Raw genomic sequence first — 18,256 nt, 5'->3', positions numbered from 1 at the left:
TACTATGTCAGGCTGCAGTCACTATTGGAACCTCTAGGCTCTACCATAGTACAAATAAATAACAATAGTAACAGATGTTGCAAGACTAGAGAGCCCAGATATGAAACTAATGATTATTTTGACAGTTCCCAAAGTTGTGCTAGGCATATCACAGGAGAGAAGACCAGAGAAACTGCCTACAATGACATGTAGCCTATTTGTGACCGCCAGTAGTAAATATCTCTAATGATGGACACTAGATAGGGAGGCCTGAGTTACTACAAAGAATTCTTTGCCAAGTGTCTGGTTGGTGGTGTTGCCCACATGCTCAGGGTGTAACTGATGACCATATTTGGGGTTGGGAAGGAATTTTCACCCAAGTGAGATTGACAGAGACTATGAACAAACTAGAAAAGAAGCCTAGAAAAACAGACCTGTCTATTTTCCATTCTCTATGCGGATTAAAATGTATATATATAGATAGATAGATACAGCTAAGTAACTCAGTTGAGAACCAGTCGGGCAGCACTATAGGGGGGAAGGGCAAGGTACCTTCCTAACAACCCTCATCAAAACAAAGCAGTCAGAAATGACAGATGACGGTGCTGTGGCCACAGCAGAGACCTCAGACCCCAGCTGTTGCCAGTCCAGAGCCTAGAGTAAATGTGTCCTTTATTACAGTAACCCCAAAATGGCTTTTGTAAAAATAGTTTGTCGCTTTGTCATGAAACAGTTTCATTATCACTTTAAAAGGGAAGCTTATTTTTAAATGGCTGTTCCATTCAGTGCAGTTTGCATTTAGTCTGGGCTTGTTCCTGTTTGGTGAATTTATGATATAAACGCCAAAATATACAAGTCTTGATCACTTGGCAAACAACTTGGGTAAAACCGAGTATTTTATATGGATGAATTGTGCAGCTGCATGGAGTTTGTTTTCTAATGGATTAAATTAGCAAGAACTTCCATCAAGGTCAATAGACAAAGAACAGTACTCAGGCTTGCAAGTGTGAAGCTATATATGGGGTCCTTACATTGCAGGCCAGAAGTTAGCACTATTGAAGTAATACTCGGGTTGTGGTGCAAACCAGCAAAACCAAGGAAATTCATAGTTAAAATGGAAAACACCATAGTGGTGTTTCCTCTCCTCAGCTGTGTTCTGCCCAGGGGTCTCGCAGGTCTGATGTCCATGAGGAGTTTTCCTCAAAACTGTTGTTCAGTGGGAAACTGGGTTTTTGACAAAATGGAATTTTTCATGCAAAGTATGTGCCTTCTCCAGAAACTTAGTTTTTTTTCATCAAAAAAATGAACACTTGAAAACTGAAATATTTCAGCGTGTGAACGTTGCTGCAGTGCCTTTTGGGGATTCGAGTTCAGCTGCTTCATGTTCACATTTTCCTCTGTGGGCCAGGCTCCCGGCCAGATGACCTCTCCCATGAGGGCCCATGGCCAGGGGCTCACATGATGCACCATCTCCCGCTCCAAGAGCGGAGGCCATTGTGCATCATGGGTATGTCGTCTGAGCATGAAGCCTATAGAGAAGAATGGGAATGTGAGGCAGCTGACCTACAACTTCCATAAAACAACTGAGCAGCACTTACAAATTTAAGTATTCAAGTTTATGGCTGAAATATTTTGATATTCAAATTTCCACTGAAAATGAAAAATATCCAGGGGAGGCAAATTTTTTGACCAGCTTTAATCCTAACGCTTAATTGCCACAGGACAACCTAAAGATAGAGGCCCAGAACTTCAGCTAGTGTCAACTGGTTTCGCTACATTGAGCACACTAGCTGAGGATCTGATCCACTGATGTCCAGTTACAAATCCAGACCTGAACTTCCTCCGATCTGGACAAGGATCTGAAGCTGAGCTAAATTTAAGGTGTATTTGAATCATAGGTTTGGACCCATCTTCGAATGATGGAGGGTGAAATCCTGATTCCATTGAAGTCAGTGGAAGTGTTGCAATTGACATCAGCAGGACCAGGGTTTCACCTTGAGGTTGAGTGGCAGTTTACTGATTATTCTCATTAATTGGTGTAAACTGGGAGTAACTCTGTTGAAGTAAATAGTTACACCAGAGTAAAATCAATGCCAGTGCAAAATCAGACCCTGGAATTGCAGTCTCAATGTGTATGTATAACTGTTGTTAAAATTGATGGAAGTTAAACAAACAGCTTACCTATGAGAAACATCAAGGCTTTAAACTTCTTTTCTTTTGTCACCATCTCATATAAAACTAAACACGACAGATTTCTACTACAGTAAGTGCCCAATGTGCTGCAGCATGTTGCTACGAGCTCTTGTGTTTTGGAACATCATGATTGAATATAGATGCCTGGAGCTTTGTGTCCAGCCTTAGGGTTGTTTTGTCTGTGCAGCTCCTGGCTGGCTGGATAGATAAAATTCTGCTCCATTTTGAATGCAGTGGCTGTTTCAGAGCTACTGAATGGGTCAGTTAACTTTTAAAACTCTTCCCGCCCCTTGTGCTCTGCCCAGCCTTCTCTCCTGGAGTCGTCTTCACCCATTCTGTGGGCACCATCACACCACCTCATATTTCTGAAACAAAGTCTCCATTAAGGTCCATGAGTTCCATGAAACATTCCAGTGGTACTAACCATATGCAAGTCTGTGTGTGTTCTACATTGTAAAGTATGACCACGGGAAGGGCCAAATCCTCAGTCACGTGAGTATCCCCATTGAAATCTGTGCAGCGACTCTCAGGGGACTAGGATTTGGACTCTGGACCATGAGCCCTTCAAGTCAGGGACTTATTTGTTTGCCCCAGCCCACCCAGCATGCAGCATCATATGCGGTTATGACTCCACTGCATTTTGTAGGCTATCCCACATTTTGGCCATTTTTCTAGCTTTTTCCTGCCTCAAGAAGGAGTGGAGACAGCCTCTCTGGCCCTGCCAGAAACCAGGCTGTACAATGGCGCTGTGTGTGCATGACTGCGATTCTAGTGATTTTTTTTTCTTTCTTTTTGCCTTCCTGCTTGCTGGGGGATCAGGAGGAGGGCAGGGCAGGGTTTAATTCTGACAAGCCGCAGGAATGGGAAGCTCTGGGCAGAGGAGAACAGCAGCAGCAGGAGCAGAACTTAGATAACTTATTGTAGAGATGACCCCCATGTTTCCCCTTCCCAGTTAAGCATAGTGGTTTATAAAGTGTTTTGAAGTGAAAGATAATACATTAGCCTAAGGGATGAAGTCTTGCCCCCTTGCAGTCTGTGGGAGCTTTGACATTGACTTCTCAAAGGCCAGGATTTCACCCTAGATATTAACCTTGGGTTATCCATTTGCCATAAAATACACAAATAAGGGAGCCAAAATCATCCTCCCTCATGAACTATTTGTCTTTTCTTTAAAATAAAATAAAATAAAAAAATAAAATTGGCCAAAATAACATTTTGTTTAATTGAAGAAAGAGAAACGGCCCCAGGCCTGATGCCTAATGTAGTGAGCTTCAGCTTACAGAAAATGTCTGTAGCTCAATTGCAAACCTCAAAAAGAGAGAGGGCTTTGTAGGGGTAATGCTGACACAACTGCAAAAAAAAAAAAAAAAACCCAAAAACAAAAGGCCCAATCCTGCCTAGTCCTGCTTCAGTACTGTTGACCCGTGGCATGTTGTAATGTGAGGCTCTAGGGAACAAGTTGTAAACCTGGTGGCACTAATTCCAAAATCATTTATTTTACTGACAGCACCTACTGTTTTCGTACTGCAGCTTTGCTTGAATTTCATTCACTTCCTTGACCCTACTCACAGTGAGTAAAGCAAGCAGGATTTAGTGCCATCAGTACCTCTAAGTGAGCTGCTGTTAAAGTACCAGCAGCCCTCGGCTTTATGACGTTCGAGTTACGACAAAAGGCACTTAGGACGTTTATAAATCGTCATAGTGTTTTGACTTTACGACGTTGGTTTTGACTTTACGATGCTCGATCCAACATGGTTCCTATGGGAAATTCGAGTTATGACATTTTCGACTTATGGCTCGATTTTCAGGAACCAATTGTGTCGTAAGTCCAAGGACTGCCTGTACTCGATCTAAACAGCACCTGTATGGTGCTGAATGCTGTTATCTGACTAAGGTAAACCATTGATTGTCACCAATTGATGGTATTTCCGCAGGTTTCATCTCTTGGCTTCTAGGTGCATGAGATTAGCAAGGATACAAGTGCCATGGCTGTTGTCATCAGTCAAGCCAGGCTCTTTGATCACTGTTTGATCCCTGCGTTATTTAGTTATTTATTTTTCTTCTCCGTCACAGAATATCTGGGGAGCGAGACTGCCTTTCTGGAGGAATTGGTGTTTGGAAGTGGAGATACCATTGAACTTTCCTGTAACACCCAGGGCTCTTCCATGTCAGTTTTCTGGTTCAAAGATGGCATTGGGATTGCACCTACCAACAGAACGCATATTGGACAAAAACTGTTGAAGATAATTAATGTGTCATATGAGGACTCTGGGCTGTACAGTTGCAAGCCACGGCATTCCAGTGAGGTTCTGGGTAACTTTACAGTCAGAGTAACAGGTGAGTGCTGTAATGCAAATTTTTTTTGTTTTGTTTTTTATTCTTGTTTCTACAGATGGCCAACATAGCTGCCATTCATTCTCTGTATTCTGCGGGCTTCTACATGAACTCTCAATTTCTAGCAAAGTCAAAGTAGACAGAAGTAGAAACCACTTTTCCGTAATGCATGTTAGTCTAGAGATTCATATCATGGGAGCTTTGAAAATGCTGTTATACAGATTGAAACCAAAATCCCCCTGAATGCTTATAGATGTTTAATTCACAGTACTTGGTAAAGTACCATAAATGATACACATCCCTTTGAGGTATTTTATGGATGGGTAAACTGAGGCTCACTGAGAAATAGAACTCAGGAGTCCCGACTACTAATCCCCAGTTCTAGCTGATAGACAGTACTTCCTCCCTAACCACATGACATAATTTTGCGGATCCATTTTAGAAATATCATTTTTGTACACAATCTATTTGGGAATCTTAGGGCATTAAATTTATTATTGCATACTACATCTTTGCACTAGTGTTGGCACAGAGGGTGGAAACACGGACTTTCACAGATTCTAAAGTCAGAAGGGACATTGAAATAATCTAATCTTACCTCCTGTATAGTACAGGTCATAGAACTTCCCCAAAATAATTCCAAGAGCAGACCTTTTAGAAAAACATCCAATCTTGATTTTAGAACTTGCCAGTGATGGAGAATCCACTGCAACCCCCTGTAAATTGTTCCAGCACTTAATTACTCTCACTGTTAAAAATGTACATCTTACTCCCTTGGCCCTATTCATCCCTCTGTCATTAGCTGCTACTTCCATCTGCTTTGTGGTGTTGTGATGGACTGTTTTGCCCTTCCCGCTAAGGGTTCTTCATAACATTTCTCTTGGGCACCCTCATTTCCTCACACCAGTTGGTTTCCACTTGACAGCTTCATGTGGAGTCTGTGTGTTGACATCCAGAGTATGTGCCCCAAATATGTGCAATGTTCCCCTTCTCATTCTAGTGGAAACGGGCTCCTGGTTTTCAGTGGCATTAAACGGAACATATCTAAACTTTCAAACAAATATGTGTCAATGAAACAGCTCCTGTCATTTGCCTAACCTTTTTAGCATAATTAAGATAATTAGGGCTGGACAACCATAAACTGCTCCAAACATAGATTACTGAACTCTAAGGTGCCAGAATGTCTCTGTTTCTGACAAGTAATTAGTAGATAATTAGCTAAGAACACCCATCATTATTGAAAACTGCTGGACAGGTGGTTGGATAAACATCAGTCATTAGTTGATAATAATCCTGATTAAATAGATTAAGGCATTGGTTCTCAAACTTTGGTATTGGTGACCTCTATTCATACAGCAAGCCTCTGAGTGTGACCCACTCACTATAAAATTTTAATTTTATAAATTAAAAACACATTTTTTATATTTAACACCATTATAAATGCTGGAGGCAAAGCAACGTCTGGGGGTGGAGGTAACATCTTGCGACCCTCCATGTAATAACCTTACAACCCTATGAGGGGTCATGACCCCCAGTTTGAGAACCCCTGGATTAAGGCCTGGTTTTCAAAGTATCTACGGATTTTGAGTCACCTATGGGCACTTTGAACCTATCTCCGTTTACTTCCTTTGGAGTTGAGTGCTAAGCATTTCAGTAAACTAGGCCCTGGGCCCAGATCCTCCAAGGTATTTAGGTGCCAAAAATACCTTTTGAAGATATTGGCCTGGGTGTCTCAAATTGGACACTCAAAAATGGAGGCACCCACTTCTGATCACAGGGGGTCTCTCACCATAGCTGGAACATTGTACAAATAATGAAATCCAAATTGTTTAAGGAAAAATCTTAATCTTGACAAACATCTGATTGTAATTGAACATTATTGGAGATCACTGTGAACATTTCAGGGTCATATCAATTAAATGGTTAAAGAAGTATTTGGCTCATGAAAGATTTTCTTTAACTAGGTGCGATTATTGGGAATAGGGAACTTCAGGTTGTTAAAAAAAAAAAAAAAAGATACAAACATTTCTAAAGTGTCATTAAAATGCCTTTGAGTTCAAGGGGCAACGGAGGCAGGAAAGGGCAGCTGGCTATACGCTCAAGTGAAACAGCTGTCAGACCAAAAAGTGGTAAAGTGAGAAATTGTTTTTAATAGTGGAAAGACTGATAATCTTGTGCTTTTAAAAGTTTAAGCCCCTGTGTTTTTCTTCTTGGCTAATAATAGCTAATAACCGCTTGAGAGCAAGTGAGTAACCTGAACCACCATTCTGCCAACATTATGCATCTTTGATTCTGTTAGCTCAGTGTCATTACAACCAAAGTGCTGCTGGGAGTTTCAGTTTTAGCTGTCAGCCATGTTTGTTTTAAACTTTGAAGCCTTTGCATTGGGTGGCACTAGTGGCTCCTGTTATATTCGCTTATATTTCTTCATAATTACTACTGATTGCTTAGCGTTCAACTCCAAGAGTGAGACTGTAATCTGAGAGTGGGGTTTACATTCCTGCATTTTAAAAGTAACACCAGGGTTAGTTAGAATTCCTTAGATATCTAAATATTTGTTCGCTAAGATTATGTGGCATAATTACTCAGTTACCCTGGTATTGGTAGTAACAAACTGGAGTTTACTCTGTAACTGAGCAAAAGTAGGTCCTTTAAACTTATAGACATGCGTGTTTAAAATTTCCGTTTAATAAATGGTACAGGTACCTAGTGTCTCTGAGAGAGAGCTTCCTTCTTAGTGATGCTTCCAGACCCTCATTAGATTTACTCAGGAGGACCAGATTACTATGTTAATGTCCATCCCTTCCGGGGTAACTAAGTTCAACAAACAGTTCCTACACCTGATGTCAGGTCCTGGCCCCTGACTGTGCTCATGCTGCTTTGCCAATGGTGGCCAGGCACTCCCCTCTACACTAGGTTCCAGCCCAGGGACCCTATAACTGTCAGCCATGGTTTACATAGTTCCCTTGCTGGTGTTTTCCTGGGTCTCTTCCTACCCAGCCTCTCTCAGCCTTTCTTCCCCACAACTTCCCTGGGTTGACCCTTCTTTCAGGGTTAGGATCCCAGGGTTTATTCTTCCCTCCATCCGTCCAGGTTTCTTCCGCTGTTCCTAAAGAGAGTGACTGTGCGCTCTCTTCTGCTCTTAGCTTCCTGGCTTTGTACTAACCAGCTTGCTCCTGCTCAGCTGGGCTTCATGATCAGTTAAGCCTGATTTTCCCTCAAGGTGCAGCCAGGTACCATAGTAGACCTGTCAGGTCCATATTAACCCTTTCGGGGCCTGTGTGAGGTGTACACCCTCTATCACAAGGAGTAAAACAAATCCACTTTTTCATTAAGGTGGTTTGGAGATCAGGTTCAAAATTATTGCCTTGTACAGTAAAGGTTAATCAAAGAATAGATTTGTGTATGAATAGACTTAGAACCTTTTAAGCTTTGTCTTTAAAACACAGGACCCTGGGTGCGGGTGGGATTCAGGACTTCACTAGTTAAGAAGTGACTTACCACCATTTCCCACCTGCAAACATTAATGCTTACATCTGTCTTTAAAAAAAAAAAAAAATTGATCCTGCATGCCAATTATTGACGCTCGAGTTCTGCAAGCCTCCCATGAACAGAATTGCCCATGGAGCTGATGGGTGAGTGGAGTCATGGCAGGACAGGATCTCAGGTTACTAGTACTTGCTCTTTTCTCACAGTGCCCAAATGCAGCTTTTGAAAACTCCAGGCCAAGATTTTCAAAAATGGGTGCTTAATGCCAAGGTCCTGTGATCCTATTTAGGCACTGACACAAGTGACTTGATTTTTCAAAAGTAGTGTGTGCCCAGCAGGTCCCATTGAATTCAGTTCCAATCTGGAACTCTCAGCACTTCTGAAGTCAATCCGCTTCTTTAGGCACCTGAATATGAACTTAGTCTCCTAACTTTAGACACCCATTTTTAAAACCTTGATTCTAGTCTTTCTGAACAGACTCAGCATTGTGAGTAAGATGAGACAGACCGTTTCTTTCTGTCAGTGATAACACTTACCCTGATAGGAAAGGAAAACACCATCCATGAAATCTGTTTGATTTCTTGTCAAAGTATAGTATTTAGTGAAGAATGTGCTTTCCCACCCCCCCACCCCCTCCCACACAGTTAAGACTAGTATATTTTAAAGCATATAAATATCATTATAATCATGCATGCCAAAATAAGGATTACCAAACCTCATGCTTTCAAGATGCAGGGTGAGGAAGGATTTTACCCCTTCCTCTCCCTTGTACAGCAGTGCACGTTTGGTCATGTTCTTGTCTTTATCAGGATCTGTAGCAGATATTGTCAAAGGACCCAGTTCAGCAAAGCACTTAAGCACATGGAAAACTTTCACCAAGTCCCATGGGATTTTAGTGGGGCTTAGACACATGCCGAAAGTTGTGCACATGCTTAAATGAATCTGGGCCAAACACAGGATGCTAGGTATGATGTCCCGATAATCTAATGCAATATGGTAACTCCTGTGTTTCTATACAGTGAATATTTCTGCAGGTTTCTCCAGATTCTGTAGAACAGTAATATGTTTGTTAGCTTTTTCACTGTATTTATCAGTCAGCTGGGTAGAAGACGATACAAAAATTGCAAGAACTCATCTTGGAACAAAGGCTATTCTGCCCAACTTTGGCTAAATTGGATGCATTACGTTTCTGGCCACATGTTGAACGTTCATAGAATTTCCTACTGCCTAAAAATCTACTGCCAATTTCTTTTACTGCTATATCAAAATGTAAAAACAGCTGCATAATATTATGCCTTTTTTATATTTACTGGAGATTATTTAAAGTAAGAAGCAATGAATAATGCTCAATCTTACAAACAGGCTTCAGGGTATTATTTTATTGGTTGGTGGTTTCTAAACTAACAGTAGCCACTCAGAAAAAAAGAACTAACAACATTTTGTAGGCAGCTCAATAAATGCAAACATGGTGTTAGGTGATGTGAAATGGTAGGGGTGAATATAGAAAATAATATAAAGCTATTACATATTGGTAATATGCTCTCACCTGGCATATGCATTTTTGGTCTCAAAAAGAATATATCCCATTGCAGAAAGGATATAACCAAAAAAGAAGAGATCCAGAGAAGGGTAGTAGTGAAAGTGCCTAGAAGCATGGAGCGACTTGGATATGAGGAGAGATTTTGAAAGATTGGGGTTGTGTAACTTAGAGAGGAGCTAACAAGAGGTGACATAACAGTGGGGTATTAATTTAATGAATAGTCTAGAGACAACAAACTAGATTCTCCCATTTTCCCTTTGAGACCTAATGAAATGAAAAGAGCTCAGATTTAAAGCTGGCAAAAGGAAATTCTGTTTTTGTCAAAGAAGCTTCCCCTTTAGGTAGCCTTAGTCCATTGTTATGGGGTTTTTTTACATCTGAAATACTTGATGCTGACCATTACTGGATGTGGGGTATTGGAGTAGTGGACAATTGGTTGGATCTGGTCTGACAGTCTCAGTGTTAGTCAACTGTATGAGGAGATAAAGTGCATCGTTGGGCCTCACACTCGCAAGGTGCAGTGGGAGCAGTGGCTCTATTACATGATGCCACCCAGAGGCGGCGCGTGACCTCACATGCTCTCCCCCTCCCTCCGATTTCTGCCTTCCATTTGGCCCTGCTCCCTGAAATGCTGATGTAGCAGGGCAGAGCCCACCCAGTCCCATGCTGTCTCTAGCCCCCCACCCCAAGAGTTACACATTGTCTCTGATTCCACCTGACACCCAGACACTTCAAAGCCCTTCTGCATGGTCAGGGCTTTGTGGCTCCTGGAGGCAGAGCAAGGGAGCAGCTGCTTTGCGTGACATGGACTGTTTGGAACCAAGGAGTTTTTCCATCAGAAATCTGCCGAGCTGTAGTAGCTGCAGAAGATTATCACGTGATTCCTCTGGGCGGGTTTTGTCCAGAACATCCATATAGACTGGACGCCCTGGCCGTGACCCCAGCTTCCCCTCGAATCCTCCCTCACTGTGTTTCTACAGAGCAGCACAAAACAGGCAAGAGATGCAGAGCACCTGTACCCACGGCCCCCACCCGGTACTGCAGTTCAGCTGCTCATGCCTAGAGGAGCATCATGACATGGCCATTGCAAATCTGTGCGCTGAGTCTCCAGAGCTGAAAACACTAACAACTCCACTGGCAGGCAGAGCTGCACTTACATAAAGTACCTGCTTTCCTAGGCTGGGTCTGCACTGCGTACTTACTTCAGCATGAAAAATCCACATCCGAGCGACGCGGTTTTGCTGCCCTTAACCCCCCATGTAGACAGTGCTGTGTCGGCAGGAGACTTTCTCCTGCCAGCTGTCACGGAGGTGGATTTATTAAGCCCACAGGAGAGCTCCCGTCAACTTGAAGCGCCTTCACCAAACGTGCTGTAGCGGCGCTGATATATAAATTTGTAGTGTAGACCTGCCCCATGTCTCCTGATTGTAATGAAGGCACCATGCTGCAGTTGTGACCGAGTGGCAAATGGTGGGTTTCCCTGTCCTCCTATCCCAAGTATCTTCCCCTTTGTAGTACTTAGTTCCCAAGAGTGTTAGTGGAAAGACCTGGTCTGGGGAACAGGTGAGAAGAGTCTGTGTCAGAAAAATAAGGGTGAGGAGGATGAAATGAAAAGGAAATAAAATTCTAATTGAATCGCTCTTGTGATTTCACCATTGCAGTAGTTCACTAGTCATCATAGGCCTTCAAAGACTTAACACACATGCTTAATGTAATGCACCATATGTGATCCCATAGCAATGTGGAGTCAATGGGACTACTCAGAGTGTGTAATGTTATGCACACTGGTAAGTCTTTGCAAGATCAGGGATTCAGAGTCTTTCAGCCTAGACAGGAGCTGAGGTCCAGCTCCTCAAAAATATTGAGGCACCTGGCACCCATGAGTTAGGCCCCTAAATACTTTTGAGCATCTGGACCTGAATATCTAAGATTTGAAATAACCAGACAGGATCCTTCTTGGGGAAAATACTTTCCGGCAATCTTTAGCCACCATAAAGAAGAAGAAAAAAATCACAAGTCTTGGGGGTAGGAGGTTGTTTGTTGGTTATTTTGGTTTTTTTTGCTGATCATCTTTAACACAAGGTTGAGGGAAACAATTCACACTTCTGCTGCTTCTGCTGTTTGATTAGCTGTTCTGCATGGGCAAGTTGATAGCAGTGGAAAGGAGGAGAGCTTCCTTTATTATTCTCTTGGATGAAATCTTAGATTCTGCAGAAGACAGTAAAAAATCGCAGAAAGGCCTTGAAGTTAGAGTTTCTGAGACATACAGGGCCTAGTTTTCAGTAGGGCTGCAGCTGCCCTCCGTTTTGGCATGTGGTATTTGTCCATCAATCTCCATTCCCCAGAAGTGACCGATCCTCTTTTGGACAAATGTGAAAAATCCTCTCAGTTGTGCCCAAGAATGCAGTTATGGAGGGTGGGGGAAGGTGCAACGTTTCCCATACGGAAGCTGCCTCTTGAGAGTCTGCTCCATGGTCGTTTTAATGACGGAGTTTAATCTACCGTTTCTCGTAGTGGTATCAAGAAAATGAAATACTGAAACACCAATAGTAGCAGCACAAGAAGTGACTTTTTTTTCTTCCCTTTCAAGATTCTCCATCATCAGGTGACGATGAAGATGATGATGATGAGTCTGAAGACACAGGTAATGGCTTGTTCCTGAATGCATAGTCTGTTTCTTTAAAGATGTCGTTCATACTATTTCCACTCAAGAAGATGGTGTTTTCATTGATTACAATATAGGGCATACAGCATATTATTATTATTCAGAATGTATATGGGGAACTGTGCAGCCTGGTGGATAGGGCACAATCATGCACTCAGGAGACCTGAGCTCTTGTCCTATCTGTGCTGTGGACTGACTTGGTGACCTGGGACAAGGGACAGAACATCTCTCTGCCTCAGTTTCCCTGTCCATAAAACAGGAATGTGTTACCTACCGTTTGAAGTGCACTAAGGAGGTATCTTACCTCCTTCAAAGTTGAAGGTGATAGCCTGTAGCATTGGAAATAAGAATTCCCCTAGATTTGGTACCTAGCCACCATAATGATGTGTGCTCTAGAAGTTCATAAATGATGGTAGGGCAGATATTTATTATAAGGTCTTTATATTTATGCTCAAATACCAGGGTGGTGATGACCTTCTAAAAATCTAGGTAGATTTGACCTATTGCTTCAGCTTCTTGAACTATGGTATTAAACTGTCCTTATATTTAAATTCAGGCAAACTCATTCTACTTGTGTTTTTTATTTCAGTGTCGCTATACTGATTCTACACCAGTGGAGTATCTGAGCCTGTATTTTCTTTAGCCAGTTTAATGCTTTCTTTACTAGCTAGCTTTTTGAGGGAAGGAGCAGCCTTAGGCAAGATTCATTGATGCCCTAAGCAAGTACAACTCCATTTGATCTACACCCTCTGATACTCATAGTGAAATCAGTCCCAAATCTGAGCCTCACATTGTTTTCCTTTTTCAGTGAGGCTCTGTCAACCCTTGTGCGTGGTACTTTGAGTGTAATCTCATTAATCTGGATCATTACATGCTTCAGAGGCGTTAGTGTTGTCTTTTATTATTCACTTTATATTTCTGCAAGGCACATTGCCTCTGTGTGTGTGTGTTAATAAATCTATGTCTAGTATTTGAACTCCAAATCAGCTCTGTACCTTGGCAGAAATTCAGCATGACTGGAACATTTCTCCTACCCACAGCATTAGATCTCTAGGACTCTGTAAAACAGGTCTGCCACTGTAATAAATTTGTACCAGGGTGTCTTGCAAGAGGTGAACAGTAATTGGGAGTTACAGTGCCAGCTGAGCCATCGGCAACAGTTAGTGGTTTTCTGATACCTGCTCGTTAAGGGCCTGCTACTGACCAGCACCTCCTGACAAACACTCAGCACCTTTAATGCTTTGAAGCCAGTGGAAGTGAAGCAAGTAGTCAGCACTACTCAGGATTTGGCCCTGACTTAGAGAAACTCTTGATTTAACACAATTTATCGTTCTTTGCTGGTTTATTTATAGATATTTTTTTAAAAATATGGGTTATGGTAAACTGCTTCATCTCTTAGCACTGGGTGTCACAAAACACAGGCTGTGTGGTGTTACAAAAGGACACATTTTTCTTAAATTAAAAAGAAAAACCACACGTGTTTTGCCACATGTATTTATAGCTTATATTCTGGGTTTCCTTGACTTTCAGGGCTTCTTTTTTTAGAGCAGAAGGTAACCACTAGATTTACACCAAGGCCTCGCTATGAAGAGCTGGATTCTCTTTGGCTATACAATGGTCAATTAGGCTAGTGTGCGAAAACAGAAAGCTGTGAAATCATGTGGCTTGTGGCAGTGTGAAAGTGCTTTTTCCACCAGATGTAGGCGGACCCGCCAGTTAATCTTTGTCCAGTGTTCCTGAGTTTATTGCATAAATGGGAACCATGTCGTCAATCCCTTTGCTGCTGTATGGGACGCTTTGACACATGACCATCTATGGTATGGTAATCGTAAGTGCCAAAGATGGAAAAGATGTGTTTGATCATCTAGGTCTCCCCCTAACTCGCAGGGCAATGTATTCAGAGTTCTTTACCCCACGGCCTTATGTGTAGCCCTGATCCCACACTTCCCACTGGCAAAAAGCAGTCGGTACATGCCAGTGAAAACCATGCTGACTATTAGCGGAAACCTTCTGTATGTGCACGTGTGAAAAGGGGCCAATCTGGGGGGATGCCTGTTGTTCCTTCTCCCCCCACCCTCATTGGCTCATGCAGCCAGAGCGCGAGCAGGGGTCAGTACAGAGGCCCAGTGCTTCCTCACAAATGACCCTGTGCCTCTTACAGAGATCTGCACAGATCACGAGGGAGCAATACCATGTAGGACCCAAGCCCCTTGCCTTTCCACAGAAACCTGCCCCAAGAAGAGTTCTCCACGGGAACCTGGCAGAGCTTCTTCCCCACTCTCTCTCAGGTTTTCCCCACAGGAGAGAGAATATTGTGACCCTTCGTTCTCAGTCCACGATTTTATCAGGAGTCTCACAATACATGGAGTTTTTCTTAGAGCTCCAGTTCCTGGAGTCATGTGATAATGTGAGACTCTCAGCTTATTTCATTTTGGTTTTGGTTTTTAAATTGTTTCTAGCTCTTGTGGCTGCAGAGAAAAGCTTGAAAATGCAACCCCCAAAGGTTTCCAAGATCAGAAGGGAAGTATAAGACCCATCCGACCCCAAGTGTATTCTTTTTCTAACGTTGTGGGTTTTAAGCCAATCTCAGGATCTTTTGGCGCCTGACTTGTGATTTTTTGAATGATTGGGGCTGGTAGCATCGGAGCTGGGAAACAAAGCAAAGACTCTCCTAAGCGGGACAGATACATGATGCAGAAACCCTGTAGAACGTTGAGGCAATGCATCTGCATAGAGTTCTCTGCTACTTCCATCTTCTTTTAATCCTCAGAAGTTTACCTGGCTAATACAAGTGGCACTTCTTGGATGTACTACTCTTTGGATCCATGCATATGATACAAAGGTATAGACAGAGATAGTCAGTGACTTCAGTGGAGCTGTAACAGTTTACAGCAGCTGAGGATCTCTCCCATTAAGTCAAGTTTTCGAGGACTAAGCCAAGCATGAAGTTCTAGAGATTACAGTCTGGGCACATCTAGTTCCATGAGAAGATACAAAACTGGGCAAAGGCCCAGAATTATTGAGGGCTTCAATGGAAATGGAAACCTAATAGTAAAATTGGAGGTGACCCCTCCTTAAAAAACAAAAAACATCTGGGAATAGCTTCTGTAACTTCAAATCACACCCGATTTGCTGCAGCCAAGTTACAAATTGTGATCTGTGCTTGCAGCACCTAAATTATCCACAGCTGATTCTAAAACTAAAATAAAACTTCTTTCAGACCCACCTCCCCTACCCCTCCAATTTTATCTATTTATTCGGAGTCCCTGCTGCCTAGCCGGAGCACCTTCAAAGAACCAGTGTAATCTCCAATTAAATCTGACTGTGTACTCAGAGGCATCAGATGGGGAAATTACACAATTAGACTTGATTCTGTCTAGTGCAGAATTTCATGGCAGTACCTAATTGTTAAATGAGCGCTCAGCTACATTAATTATTCCAAGTATCGCTCCTCTTTTTTTAATTAGTCATTCAAATAGAATGGGTGGCCAGAATCTTCAACAAATAAAGTAGATCATTAGGCTTAGTATGTGATTTGTGGGAAAGGATCTAGATAATATTTGCTGTTCCATTTTTCACAACAGTGCATGTAGATTTACTGCCCATAGTTAATTTAGAGGGTATTTATTTAAAATTTCACTTTTTCGCCCTCAGTGTTTTGTGCTCAAGGCACTCACAGGGGTTTGTGATTTGCATTTCAGAGAAGACTTAGCAGCATTTTCTCCCATACAAATAAAAAACGATCTACGTGCAAGTTAAACTAAAAGCGCTGGTATTCTGTCAGCTTCCCTGGATAGCAAGAATGAACACACCTTAAATGGGAGACTGGCCATGGATATTTATTCTCAGGCCAAGCCTGACGCTAGTTGTGTCCAAATTGCACAGGGGTGGGACTTCTTCAGCACAGGAGATCCCAAGATTTTAGAGGTCCTTTTATGAATGTGCAGTCATGTGGAATAGGACTCCAGCGAAGGAGGTAGGTCATGGAATAGAGCAATTAGTTTAATCGCTGTGGGCCTGATCCTGCTGGTGCCCACTGCACTGCTTCCTCTGCCTTGCAGGCTTTAAGGGCCCAATCCTGATCCCCACAATGTCCAGCAATAAAATGTCCTTGGGTTTCAGTGGCAGTATTTGTTGCCAGTGATTGATGCAACCTGAACTTCTCTCATTAAATTCAAACGCGTCTTTAAGTGAATTTTTATCTGAGTGAAGTTCCTTTTGCTTGGGAAGTTTAGATCTCAACCTTGGCCTGTTCTGCTCCCCACAGATTTGGGAAGATAGAAATGGGGAGGGTCTAGAACATATGAAGTATAACATTGGCAAGGAGCAGTCGTCATGAAGCATCCACACATGTCTGTTGCTTCATGACTCACAAAGCAACAAAGCTCCCAGCACCTGTGAACTGTGGCTGTCTTATTACACCTCAGTTATTATATGGCATTTGAAACCTCTCTCATATTCATTTGCTGTGCACCCAAGTTTACTGCATCCGTGATTTCCAAAGAACATATTAACTGTACAATTCCTACATTTCCTTTTGTTGTTGTTGCTTATTGCTACACATGCTTTAATCCAGTTGTAGCTGGCACAGTTCTGATCCCCGTGGAGTCAGGGCCTTAAGCTGTCTACTCAGCATAGTAATGTTTAAAAACTAGGTGAAATGGGGGTGATTTTGCTGCTAGGGTCAGATTCTGACTTCTGAGATGCACAAGCAGCTCCCACGGGAATCAACGAGAGCTGTTCAAGCATGTATGAGGAGAGAGTCAGGCCCTCCATACTTAGTCTTCAGGATTACAGTTGTTGAAAGGCTGTTGAAGTATTTGGGTCCATGTGGTCTGCAGTCTGGTTGATGAAGCGTTAAAACGAATTAGAGTTGAGAGCAGTGCAAACTATACAACTGTTCTCCGCAACTAGAGAGATGTGCGCTCCTGAGTCTACAGTTTCCACCGCCTTTCTCACAACCTGATGGCTTTCCAGCAAGGCAGGACATGGAACTTGTGTCTAATGTTTGCAGATGCTAAAAATGCATGCTGGCTGGTCCAGTTTATGAAGCCTACGCTACAAGAACTTGCTTGCCAGTTCCTTGGGCCCTGGCATCAGCTAGCTTAAGGCACACATTTTTAACAGTGAGAGTAACTATCCATTGGGACAGTTTACCAAGGGTCATGGTGGATTCTCCATCCCTGACCATTTTTAAACCAAGTTACAATGTCTGTCTAAAAGATCTGCTCTAGGAATTATTTTGGGGAAGTTCTGTGGCCTGTGTTATACAGGAAGTCAGAGTAGGTGATCACAATGGCCCCTTCTGGCCTTCGAAAGCTATGCCCAGTTGGCGAAAGTAGGAGGGAATGGAGATTAGATAGTGAGGACTCTTAGTCAGTGAGGTGCATGTCACTTCAGTGAGCTATGCACTAAGCAATTGAAAATCTAATCTCAGCAGAGACAGTCACTTTGTCAAAATCTGCTCCTGGTTACAATGATGTAAATTCAGAGTAACCACCCCTGTGATTTTAATGGAAGGACTTCAGATTGTAATCATATTTATAGTACTTCACAGCTGGGGGCTAAGGGAGTTAGGCACTCTTGACTCAGTGGGATTCAGGCACTCGACTCCCTTAGGTACCTTTGAAAATCCCAGCCTATGTGTTATCAATATTAAGGATGAAATTCTTGTCACATTTGGATCGATGAAGTTCACTTTACAAGCTTGATTGTGCCCAGCTCTGCATGGGTGCATATGAAGGTGAAGAGGGTGCAAAGAGCATTCCCCACATGGTTGCACCCCTGTGTCCTGGACTCAGTGCAAGAGCCCGATGAGAATAGCTCCTCTCCAAGGGGGCAGGAAGGGGTGGGATATCCATTCCTGCTGTGCTTCCTTGAAATCTGGGGGTCATCGTGCTAGCACAGTGTCTTCGGCAGCTTTCCTCTGGGGTGGCGCATAGGGGTGCAGGTCGGGTGATGCCCCCAGCACATGGCCGTGGAGGAAAAGTGCTCACTAATTAATCCCATCCCCTACTTTATCCTTTGGGGCATAGCTTTGCAGGTTAGGTGATGCA

The 18,256-nt window shown here is 42.7% G+C and overlaps 1 protein-coding gene across 3 annotated transcripts in view; it reads left to right on the top strand.

Annotated features, from left to right (window-relative positions):
- The window catches only part of FGFR3 (fibroblast growth factor receptor 3), a 76,792-nt gene that overhangs the window by 25,682 nt on the left and 32,854 nt on the right, over positions 1–18,256 (top strand). For all 3 annotated transcript variants that reach the window (XM_048849108.2, XM_048849107.2, XM_075128108.1), the window contains exons 3-4: positions 4,246–4,509; positions 12,126–12,179. In XM_048849108.2, the coding sequence (XP_048705065.1) occupies positions 4,246–4,509; positions 12,126–12,179 (318 nt within the window). The remainder of the gene's footprint in view (positions 1–4,245; positions 4,510–12,125; positions 12,180–18,256) is intronic.

This window comes from Caretta caretta, chromosome 4, assembly GCF_965140235.1.
Source record: "Caretta caretta isolate rCarCar2 chromosome 4, rCarCar1.hap1, whole genome shotgun sequence".
Lineage (NCBI taxonomy): Eukaryota > Metazoa > Chordata > Testudines > Cheloniidae > Caretta > Caretta caretta.
Note: the sequence above shows the minus strand (reverse complement) of the source record. Positions and strands in the feature narration are given on the sequence as shown.